This window comes from Notolabrus celidotus, chromosome 15 (genome assembly GCF_009762535.1).
Source record: "Notolabrus celidotus isolate fNotCel1 chromosome 15, fNotCel1.pri, whole genome shotgun sequence".
Taxonomy (NCBI): domain Eukaryota; kingdom Metazoa; phylum Chordata; class Actinopteri; order Labriformes; family Labridae; genus Notolabrus; species Notolabrus celidotus.
The window spans coordinates 12,486,743-12,499,009 of NC_048286.1; the positions used below are offsets into that span (position 1 = coordinate 12,486,743).

At 38.6% G+C, this 12,267-nt stretch overlaps 1 protein-coding gene across 1 annotated transcript in view; it reads right to left on the reverse strand.

Moving 5' to 3' along the window:
* The window catches only part of ghrhra (growth hormone releasing hormone receptor a), a 41,471-nt gene that overhangs the window by 6,556 nt on the left and 22,648 nt on the right, over positions 1–12,267 (reverse strand). The window contains exons 4-10 of the mRNA XM_034702247.1: positions 9,953–10,053; positions 9,277–9,374; positions 8,464–8,596; positions 8,013–8,166; positions 1,440–1,500; positions 1,240–1,309; positions 847–941 (exon numbers count right to left, since the gene is read on the reverse strand). Coding sequence (XP_034558138.1) covers positions 847–941; positions 1,240–1,309; positions 1,440–1,500; positions 8,013–8,166; positions 8,464–8,596; positions 9,277–9,374; positions 9,953–10,053 — 712 coding nt within the window. The remainder of the gene's footprint in view (positions 1–846; positions 942–1,239; positions 1,310–1,439; positions 1,501–8,012; positions 8,167–8,463; positions 8,597–9,276; positions 9,375–9,952; positions 10,054–12,267) is intronic.

Consider the following 12,267-nt stretch of genomic DNA (forward strand, 5'->3'; position numbering starts at 1 on the left):
TCTATTGTGCCTCAGCTTTTGATACTAATGACTAACAGAGATGCAACATGACCGTATTCATGACTTTACTTTGCCTACTCTGTTTCTTTGAGAGCTCTTTCAAACACGACAACCTTGTTTATTTATTTTGTTTACTCTTTATTCAATCAGGTTGGTCCCATTGACATCAAACATCTCTTTTTCAAGGGAGACCTGGGAGTAGCAGACCAAGAATTGCCTGATATATGAAAATATACCAATGTATCAGCCTACTGGTCGCCAGAGACGGCCATCCAACCAGGAAGTACTACTCATAACAGTGAGACAGAGCTTGACAACTGGTAATGAACCTCAAGGAAGCATGGTGTGCTGCATCAATCATATGAAGACACTGAGCAGAGGCGTGCTTGTGCAAGAGATCACCATAATCCAGAACAGGTATAAAAGCTTTCCACATTAAAAGATAAACATGATTTGTTTGGGAAGTAAGAACTCAATTTTAGCCTCTGCTTGTTCACCAGATACAGTGCATGTTGCTTAAAATGAAGGGAGTCATCAATCCAAATGCCCAGGTATTTGTAAGAGGAAACAACCTCTATCTCCTTTCCCTCTGCAGTGACAACCGTTGTTTCATTTTGTGACCCAGTCTTAGTGTTGGTAAACAGCAGAAGCTTATCTTATCTGCATTTAGAACAAGCTTCAATTCAAACGTGTTCTGCACAACAGTTTTGTTTATTTCTAATTCAAAAAACACTGATCAGTCTACCAAAGCTCAACCACTCATATGCTTCCAGTGGGACTATTGTTTGTTTGTTTGTTTGAACAGAGAGCTCCCGGGTCAATCTGTGTTAGTCACTTGATACTCACATAAAATGTCCTGTGTCATTGTTTCCCGCCATGGTTGAAGATTTAAGCTTTTGAACCAGAATCCGGATCACGTTGATGAAGATGACGATGTTGACCTGGTGGAGATACAATTCCAAGTATGCATAAATACGCCAAGACTGGAAAAACATGTTGATTTTTAAATAGAACAAGAAATAGAATATTAACTTTTAAATGTATTTAGTCTGTAAATTTATTAACAATCTAAACCCCGAACTTCTTTCCAGATATGTACACAGACAGGATAATAATAATAGATCCAAAACTTTAAGATATATCTAAGTCCTTAAATGTATTAGAGACCATTTTAACACTTGATAAATCATGGCATTAAAGAGGAGGACTTCACTGACAGTCCAACAGTTCACCACTCACCAGCAGCGATGCTGTTATAGGCCCTTTAATAATCCACCAAATACCAACATTTTCTGTGTCGTCCCAGCAACTGCATTTAAACACAGAATAAGCATTAAAATATGTCAACATTAAATAACCACAACCATTGCTACCTCTACAGTTTAACACTGTGATCATAAGAGGGAAATATGGGAAAATATAATCTGTTAATATCGTACCCGCTGTTGTCAAAGAAGAATCTGGTCAACACCCAAAGTATAAGAACTGTAGACGGGACTCCTACAAAATAAAAGCACAGATTTATTATAATGCTCTGAGTGTCTGTCTGAGGCCCAGTTTATATGTTTACTTCATGTTTTAATAAAAATGTCCCTAAGCAGACATTGTGTTTACTCGGTTTATTCAAATAATCGTCAGCTGAAGCTCAGGATGAAAGCAGGAGGCAGGTGAGATAGCAAGATAGTACAAACCAAGATTTAAAACACATTAGAGTGACTGTAGATGCTCCATAAACATCACAGACACACACAAACCCCAGGTTTTAAACACATAGAAACCTGTAGACAGAGATATTTATGTTCAGATTCTCTTTTCAAATGTTTCTTTGTTTTGGATTCTGGTGGAAATGTGTTGGTTGTTAGTTGAAGATATGAATAACCAATTGTGTTCCTGTGTCTGACAAAGGCATTACTGAGGAAGTATTCAGCACAAGCAGTGTTTTTCCACCTGTGCCTTTTCAATCAAGCTCCCTATGTTTGAACTTTGTGTCTCTCAACTCAACTGATGGATCCCATTTCTAGGTCCAGAGCACCTCCACGCCTGAGCAAGTCTGCAGTGTGGTCATCAGAGATGTGCTTGTTTCCCATGAGGAGCCATGTAGACATCGAGCTGCTGTGACGTGTCTGTTCTAAAGGGACTGTTTCATATTTTCCTCTTCCCTCTTCCTCTTGTAAAGGTGCTGCAGATCGCCACAGGATGTCAGTTTGAGTAAAACAATATACAGTATCTCACAAAAGTGAGTACACCCCTTACATTTCTTTTAAAGCTGATGCACAAGAAAGCCTGCAAACAGTTTGCTAAAGACAGCAGACTAAGGACATGGATTACTGGAACCATGTCTTGTGGTCTGATGAGACCAAGATAAACTTATTTGGTTCAGATGGTGTCAAGCGTATGTGGCAGCAACCAGGTGAGGAATACAAAGACAAGTGTGTCTTGCCTACAGTCAAGCATGGTAGTGGGAGTGTCATGGTCTGGGTCTACATGATTGCTGCCGGCACTAGGGAGCTACAGTTCATTGAGGGAACCATGAATGCCAACATTTACAGTGACATACTGAAGCAGAGCATGATCCCCTCCCTTCAGAAACTCGGCCACAGGGCAGTATTCCAACATGATAACGACCCCAAACACACCTCCAAGACGGCCCCTGCTTTGCTAAAGAAGCTGAGGATAAAGGAGATGGAGTGGCAAAGCATGTCTCCAGACCTAAACCCTATTGAGCATCTGTGGGGCATCCTCAAACGGAAGGTCGAGGAGCGCAAGGTCTCTAACATCCACCACCTCCTTGATGTCGTCATGGAGGAGTGGAAGAGGGTTCCAGTGGCAACCTTGAAGCTCTGGTGAACTCCATGCCCAAGAGGATTAAGGCAGCGCTAGAAAATAATGGTGGCCACACAAATATTGACACTTTGGGCCCAATTTGGACATTTTCACTTAGGGGTGTACTCACTTTTATTGCTGGTTGTTTAGACATTAATGGCTGTGTGTTGAATTATTTTGAGGGGACAGTAAATTTACACTGCTATACAAGCTGTACACTGACTACCAGAGGTGGGTAGAGTAAACCGAAACAGTACTCAAGTAAAAGTACTGTTACTTTCTAATGATGTTACTCAAGTAGAAGTAAGAGTACTCATAGAAATAAGTACTTGAGTAAGAGTAAATAAGTACCTAAAAAAAAAACTACTCAAGTAATGAGTAACTTGTGAGTAGTATCATATATAAAATTGTACTGTATTGGAAATGCTAATAACAATGTGAAGTGCACACTGCCTTTAATAAAGTGACATAAATAGGAAAATGCCAAAATGAATGCTGTTAGGCATGGTTTACTTTCAAACATTAAAGAAAGAGAAGCTGAACTGTGCACAAACTAATGTACCCACTTTCATTTATTAAAACAAGCTAGAACTTCAAACTGTCTGAGATGTCATCAGAACTCCAGAACATTAATACTCCAACATTACAATAAAAAATATATCTATGCCTTCCAAACTTTCTTTTTTAACCTTTAACTTATTTTCAGTACATCTTACTTAAAAACATAACTTGAAAATACTAAAACAACTTGGAAGTGTTTAAAAAGGCCATGAACTCAGTCCTGAAGAATCTCTCTGAGGTGACTGTTGAGCTTCAGAAGCAGCTGTTTTTATTAGCATGCTACCTTACTGCTCTTATAAGTTACTTTAGATTACTTTCCAACATTTCTAACATGCTTTTAAGATTTAATATTAACTAGTATGATCCTAAGCTTACCTAACTGATAACTCACCATTACATGCTTTTAAGATTTAATATTAACTAGTATGACCCTTAGCTTACCTAACTGATAACTAACTATAACATGCTTTTAAGATTTAATATTACCCTGTATGATCCTTAGCTTACCTAACTGATTACTCACCATGACATGTTTTTAAGATTTAATTGTTCTATAAGCTCAAGATTTCCACCGTATAGATAAAGTAAGCAGCGCATAATGTGACTGTTTCTCCTCGTCATTTAGAAGTTATGAGAGAGTCTGGATGTTGGGTACAGGGTAAACATGTTCCTCCAAAGGGGACGCAGGTATTACGCAGCCTCTCTCCCCAGCTGTAGGTGGAGGCGGGGGCGGAGCTACTTCTCCGTTCATTCAGTGTTGAGGCTATTTAAAGCTCTGGATCAGAAGGAGCTGCGTGAGAGATCGGCTGAGTATAAAACATATAAAATGAAGAAGAAAAGGAACGGTAAAAGTAGCGACTGGACAGCCCAATGTAACGAAGTAAAAGTACATATTTTTTAACACAAATGTACTTGAGTAGGAGTAAAAAGTACTCTGCAAAACAAATACTCTCAGAAGTAAAAATTTTTGAAAAAACTACTTAAGTACATGTAACGGAGTAAATGTAACTCGTTACTACCCACCTCTGCTGACTACTTTACATTGTATCAAAGTGTCAATTCTCCAGTGTTGGCCCATGAAAAGATATAATTAAATATTTGCAGAAATGTGAGGGGTGTACTCACTTTTGTGAGATACTGTACATGGCTGATGATGTTTAGATGGATGTTGAAAGGGATGGAAAAAAGACAAAAGTTGACATGGGGTTTAAATTATTTTTCACATGGATGTACTTTGTTTGACCACTCTGGTTGCACCAGCCCAGAGTTAAAGACATTGACAAAAAATATGGCCCTAAATGTTCACTGATAACCTTTTTTTATAATGGAGACAAGATGCTGAGCGTAAATTACATCACTGATGATGAAAACTCTGACCAATGTATGTTAACGAGACCAGACAGGATCGAAATAATAGTACATATGTGACAAATTCCCCGCTGTGCGTCTTATCTATCGGTCCTTCCTGCAGGCTGAGTTAGATGTGGGGTGCAGTATTAATTTGTAATTTATCTACAGGAAGTGTGCTGTAAGAACAATTCTCACTGCCTCCATGCATCTTTGTCATTGTCAAAGCTCCAACCAGCTTCATATTTGAATTTGACGGTTTTTGCTGCTGTTGACTTTAAGAACTGTGCATCAAAAGTTTCATTATCCTAGATATGATAGAGAGCATTCAAGTGACAGAGGGACAGCTGCAGTACCTTTTTTTGTGTGTATTGTGTTCAAAATATTCTATTGGAGTATTTAATATTTTGCTTCTTGGAATTGTTTTTTCACATGTTTTTTTCATCTTTGTGCCTTTTTGTCGTAAAAGAGAGTTCATGCTGTTTTGACATATTATTTTTGTTGTGATATTGAACGGTAAAAATGTTGATTGGTCATGTGACCACAGGTATTTATCACAGCTGTGATTATGATAGGCAAGCCTGAGGAAGCAACTGGAGAAATCCATTGTTCGCTCACATCAACGTCTCAGTAAAGTAATTTCAGTGTGCAGGGGCCTACTTGTTATTCTTCATATGATAGAGAGTTTATTTAGTAACACGTTTCACAGTCTGATCAACTCAAATTCATGAAAGATGAAGATGCAGTTCAGAGCCCATTGGACTGAATGTGATGCACGTCCATCAGTTAGGGACCATCCTAAAAGTGCAATACAGCCCTTTAAAGTGAAGTCAAAGAAGACCAATAAAGCCATAGTGGCCAAAGAAAGAAAGGAACATTTCACTGTGTTACATCATTTATCTGTGTGTAATGCACTGTCTTTACTTTGGTAGATTGGAGATGGCACGGCAGAGAGAGAAAAGCCAAATCATCTGACTAACGTAAGGAATCCTGATATAACACAAGTCAAGGTGTTGAGAGAATGAAATGTTGCTTCACAGATTAAGCACTTGGTACAACCTTGATACTAATTTCTGATCGACTTCATGAGTTATTACACAGAGAGAAAACATTTTGACTAAGAGTGGCGACTAAAATGTAATGACTGGAAACTGGACTACAATCTGCAGCCCGCATCATTTCCAGAACCCCCTCCTTCCACCATATCACCCCCGTCCTCCAGCAGCTCCACTGGCTCCCGGTCAAATTCAGAATCACCTTCAAAATCCTCCTGTATACATTTAAGGCCATCCACAACCTCGCCCCCCTGTATCTGTCTGATCTCCTCCACAGTGTCACCCCCTCTTACTCCCTCAGGTCTTCCTCCTCCCTCCACCTCTCTGTGCCCCCTGCCCGTCTCAGCATCATGGGGAGCAGAGCTTTCAGTCGCTCTGCTCCCCAACTCTGGAACTCACTCCCACCAGACATCCGTAACAATGACTCACTTCCCCTATTCAAATCAAAACTCAACACCCATCTGTTCCAAGCTGCATTCCCTGTTTAACTTCACTGCTTCATTTTAACCTGGTGTTACTTTGCTTGTTGTCTTTATTTATTTTATCGTGTTGTTTTTATTGTGTTTTTAACCTCTCTGTAAAGTGTCCTTGAGTGCTTAGAAAGGTGCTTTAAATAAAATGTATTATTATTATTATTATTATTATCAATATTATTATTATTAATATTATTACAATGTTTTGAGTTGTCGTTGACTAAAACTAGACTTAATCTTTAAGAGGGCAAAAATGACCAAAACTGATTAGCATTTTTCTCTTAAGACTAAATCTACAACAGCTGCCAAAATGACCACTGCATCAGCCTGGCTTCACAGCAAAGGATATTGTAAGAGCATAAATGCTATTCATGATGTTGAAGTAATAAGTTAATGCGCAAACTAATAATTTTACATAATTAATTCATTTTTTAAGGATGCAGTGAAGTATTTACGGTTATATACACATGGTAAAAGTTAAAGATCATTATGCTGTAATTTGTTGTGAAGTATGTGAAGTATTTTCTTATAGGAGAAATAAAAGAAAGGATTTTTAGAGCATCAAAACTACGGCTTCGTTCAGTGGATATGCTTAACCCATGCTGCGCAAATCATATCTGTCTGACTCCAGCTCAAACTCTAGGCTCTGTTGGCTAAGAACTGTAGGAACTCGCTTAAAAATTCAGCATCTGTCTCCAAAAAATCAAAGGAAGTATGCTGCTGTTTCTCACCTTCACTGCTGCACTAAATGCAATTTCATAATAAATACCTGAGAGGCAAAACACACAGACAACAAAAAAGACAACAGCATATTGTTACATGAAAGGAAAGTGCTTCCAATTTCAAGGAAAGGGGAAAAGAGAGCCCAGCTGCAATTTCTATTCATTTCTATTGTGTCAACAAAATGTTTGCAGGTTCTGGATATTGATGAAATTCCTTTTGAAGGTGCACCTTTTTACACTTTTGTACTTTTACACTGAATATGCAATGGTGTAATATTATGTGTGAGTTTGCATTGCATTACAGCATTGCACACAACTTGAGCTTCACTTAAACACACACACGCTTAAATATGCTCACACACACACTGTTCTGCCCTGTGCTCATCCCTCTTACGCCTCTGATACTATCTCCAATGCCGGTTCAACAGTGGGATGACATTGTCCCTCGATAACATTTACATTAAAGGCAACATGCTACAGGGGCAATAAAAAACGGCCAATGTCTAAAAATAGGTTTCCAACTCAAGGTGAATAAATAAAGTAACAAGATGTGGACAAAATAAAAGAAAACATCTAAGTGCAATTCAGTGTTCAGTAATTAAACATCCCCCAAACAAAAGACTCAAATTACCATATGAATTAGAGCCTCTCTGACAGAGCCTCAAGTGTCCACAGTACACCTCACAAATGGATGCTGTATTGTTTAGTACGTCCTCGAACAGCTTTTGTTCAGATAAGTGTGCTGTCACAACTAAACCAGCCAACCATACGCTCAATGAAAAAAATCCATTAATTCCTCTCAGACACAGACATAGACCTCGTTCTGCCTCCAATATTTACCTTTTTTTAAAACTGAGAAAAAAAACGTTAGAAATATCTGCATATGTAGCCTAAGTCTGCTTTATCAGTTTTAAGCACAATTCGATGAGGTATTCGTCTTGGGTGTGTTATAAATATCACAATCATGTAAAATATTCAAGTCTGTCCTGGGCTCGCTCTCCTCATACAACTGCTTCAGTAATTCTACTCACCCCATCCAATCAGGATGTACCACCAGAAGTATTTCCTCTGAGAGACGAAGGTCAGGGCCAGCAGTGTCTGCAGATACATGCCCTCCACCAGCAGCCAGAAGTAATTGGCCAGAATACTGAACTGAAAGAAGGCCACAGCAGACTTGCATGCTGCCTAGAGAGGACACAAAAAAACAGTGAAATGCTGGAAGTGTTGTTATATAAAGATAAGCTAACACACTGGCTCAGTTATGGCGTTATTATACCACCTGGTCAAATATAACCAAAACATGTTATAAAAGTATTCATCAATCTCGCTCACTAGTACAGGGATTTTGCCTTTCACTTATTTGCCCCATGTTTTCTCCACTTTGACTCATCTTCCCCTATCTCCATTCTGCGCTAACTCAATCAAGCAGATGTGGGAATCTGTTGTATGATGGGAATGTAATGGAATGATGAGCGTGCTTACTGTGGATACAGAGCAGTGGTCCAGAGTCTCATCAGCAAACAGCACAGTGTCTTTGATGAACACAGCACTGGCTCTCAGAACAAAGGAAGAAAACAGGTTGACGTGGATGTAGTTTCTGGTGCAGCGGAACTTTCTGAAAGACACAGCACAGAGGAAGAGGGATGTATAGCACATTCACAAATGTACATTCCTATGTATGAGCTTTTAAAGCAACAGTATGTTAAAGACCCACAGGCTACTGAACTCATTAGCCTCTTCGTACTCATCTTACTGTGTGTGTCAACACTATGAGGCAGCAAGCAGCATGCTAGTTAGAATTCACTGCATAAATAGTCATCATTCTCAAACATTTTACACAAATCTCTAATTGGAAACACCTTTTTGTATCCTTCAATAGCAGACTCAGTGTTAAGACAATAAAGAGGGCACAAACTTCAATTTATGCTTCTTTGAATATGCATTAAACATCGACAACATTCTTTTTGATCATCTTACACATGTTTTGAAAGTCAAATAATGTTCCATAAGAAAATCAGAGGGAGAACATGTATATTTGCATGTATAACAAGTTCCACAAACATCAGCTAAACTAGTTCCTATTTAATCGAACCACCTATATATAAATGCTTAGATATTTGCGTCTTTCTAAAATGGAAGAAACTGCAATAAGAAACATGTTTTCTCATCTCTTAAAACTCCAGTGTAGTGCTCAGCTACATTAATTTTAGGTGGGTGAGCATCCCAGTTGTCGTGTCTGTTTTTACGCTGTGCTTTTGTGTGTATCTAGGACAGTGTATGCTTCTCTGGCCTCACCTGAAGGCTGTGAACACTACTATGGCTGTAATGAGGGAGATGAGCGAGGTAGCGTAGCCCACAGTGTAAACCTGTCGAAACGTAGAGAGGTAACTCGTCTGCATAGAGAGAGAGAAACAGAGAGTGAGTAAAAGATGATCCTGTCACATGTATGTCCTGAGTGAGTTTCACAGAAACGTGTCATGCAGTATAGCCACAAAAATGGGACTGTCAACATGACAGTCATGTCATCACAGACATGCGTAGACCTACGTTAACTCACTGACAACATTGTAGTTTCACAAGTTTTTGCTTCTATCACCGTTACTGCTAGAGGGCTTGTACACTGCCCACTGAACTGTGGGGATGTAATTTCTTTTAGCTTAATTAAAGGTGTGAAAACCCACTAAGCTGGCAGCACTGCTGACTTGTGTTGTCTGGTATAAGCTAATGTGTCTCACTCAAGCTAACATGCACAAAACTAGCATTAAACTGATTACTGTCAAATAAAGTTGTTAACCACAATGAAGAACTATAGGCAGTTAGTCCGGGCAACAAAGATCAAATATGAGCCAGACAAAGTCAGTTAAAACCAATCAACCATCTTAATGTGTGCTGTCAGTGTGGCACTATTTTACACACTGAAGAGATAAAAATGAATATTAAACTGATTGGCCGTTTAAAAAAACATGTTCACCTCAGTTTCAGGCTCGTTGTCATCACTGAAAGCACAGGCCTCCTCGTAGTTTGGGTACATTTCGGACCAGCCATCATCTGTGCAATTCCTGTAAACATGTCCTGATGTAAGACACAAAGAGAAGTTGGATTTGTTTCAAGTAATTTAACCATTGCCCAGGTTTCCCAACATAAGATTTTTTTTTTTTAACCTAACCAAAAATGTCACACATTAACAATTCTTTAGTATCTGCCATATCTTCTCCATGGCTTTAATTTGTTTAAACAAAGCAGCAACTTGGTTTACACAGCAAACATGGAGGTGCCAAAAACTGCAGTTCCTTGAGTGGCCACTTGAGGCAGGCTCCAAAAGTGAGTCAATCCCCATTAGAGCCCCTATTAAAATGTTTACTGCCTAGTTCAGAAAAATCATTCTGGTCTATGTAACACATCTCTTCATTCATACACACTGTACGGAGGGTGATTTTTTTAAATAACCCATTCATTAAGATAGTATAAATATTAAGAGTAACACATACATTTTCATAACTTGGAGCTATGCTAAACTGACTGACAGATGGGTGTATCGTGGCAGTTTGTACAGAGGCTTAAAGTCACCACTGGGACTATGTGTAGGTTGACTGAAAGTAAGGTTGAGTTAGCATTGCTAATATGGTAACCGCCATCATTGGGCTTCAAAATGCCCCTTTAGAAACCAATGGGTGATATCACAGTATCTACGTCCATGTTTTATACAGACTTTGATCAATCAACTGTTAGTAGAGAACACAGGGGTCTTGAGAGGAACTGTTCCTTTATGTTTATTTAATTTACCTAATTTCCACAAGCTCTTGTTGTTTTTTTAGTTCATTAACTAAACGACCCCAGTTGGCTACAACCAAGAATAGAGACACATTCAGTGGGAAGCATGTACTGTAGTTGATTGGCCGATGGGCACAGACCATACAGCTTTGATAACTTGGTGTTTTCGACTCCATGCTCCTATTGAGCCTTACCCTTGGGTCTAAATGTGGTAACTTCTGGCTCCAAAAGACAAAAAAGGTGACATCCAATATGACAACTGTAGGCTTTAAAAAAATCAGCTGAAAGGCTTATGTCACAGCAGCTGCCATTATCAACAGAGTATGTGGTTTAAACATCAGTTTCTTGGAATAAGTATAGTTAGAATTCACTATCTTGAAATGTTATTAAAAATGTGAAATGTCAGTTACCAGCAGCGAAATGAAACTAAAATATCTGCTAGCAAACTGTATCAGTTTGGGCTACATGTATGCTAATGCAGCTGCTAATTAATATATGTTCTTATGACTGTGTGCTGAAGCTATGAACCATTATTGTAATGGTGGGATAATTTTCCTTTACTAATATATTTACTTATTATTATTGTTATTTCTGCCTTAAACTTGAATTACAAAATTCACCACATCTACCGAACTACATTCATGAATAAATGAATATACAACACTGTGTATTTACAAGTTTTGTTATAATTAAAAGAATACTTTTTTCCACTAGGTCTCCTCTCCTTTTCACCTATTTTTAACCACACAGTTGCAGTTTCTTGTGTTTTAAATCTATGTTTGTTGACTAATTATTATTCTAAATCACCATCTGCAGCTGCATATTTCTCAAAAGCGTCATACCTCCACATTTGGGTGATTACCCTGACATTTCCTTGCTTGCACCATTAAACTCCATTAGTTCATCCATTCAGAAAACATTGGATGCTTTCACGTTCTTGTTCGAGTCCTCTGAAAGTCAGTTCTTGTAAATGTCCATTTGGAAGCAGCAGGTATCAGGAGAAAAATGTCAGCTAGATCAATTTATGCACCGCTGTGTTTAGGGGATTTGGACATCTGAGGTGTTTAGCACAGGTAGTGCATGTAGGAGTAAAAACAAAAAAACAATACGCAGAGGTGCATGGCAGCACATTTTCTCTGTTTCCTCTGAGCTGAGCTAACAGTTACTGATGCTGCCAAGACTCTGGTCTGACAGTGATCTGCAATTCAGATCATAATGAGCCACAATGTCGATCGAGGTTTCGAGGAAGGAGGCTTAATGAGCCTGACCTTTTTTACCATAATGATGATGATCATAATGGCAATCATATAAAGGCAACAGGAAAAAACAACCTGCATCCTTTATTTATCATGTTCATTCAAAGTGGAAATCGAGGACTTTAAAAATGCACTAGTTGTCCTATAAACACTCATTTACAGATGCAAACAATGAATAATTGATTGAAGATTATACAACACACAACACTTCTTTATCTTAAACCACTCTATCATCTTTCAGACTGAATAAAGAGCAAAA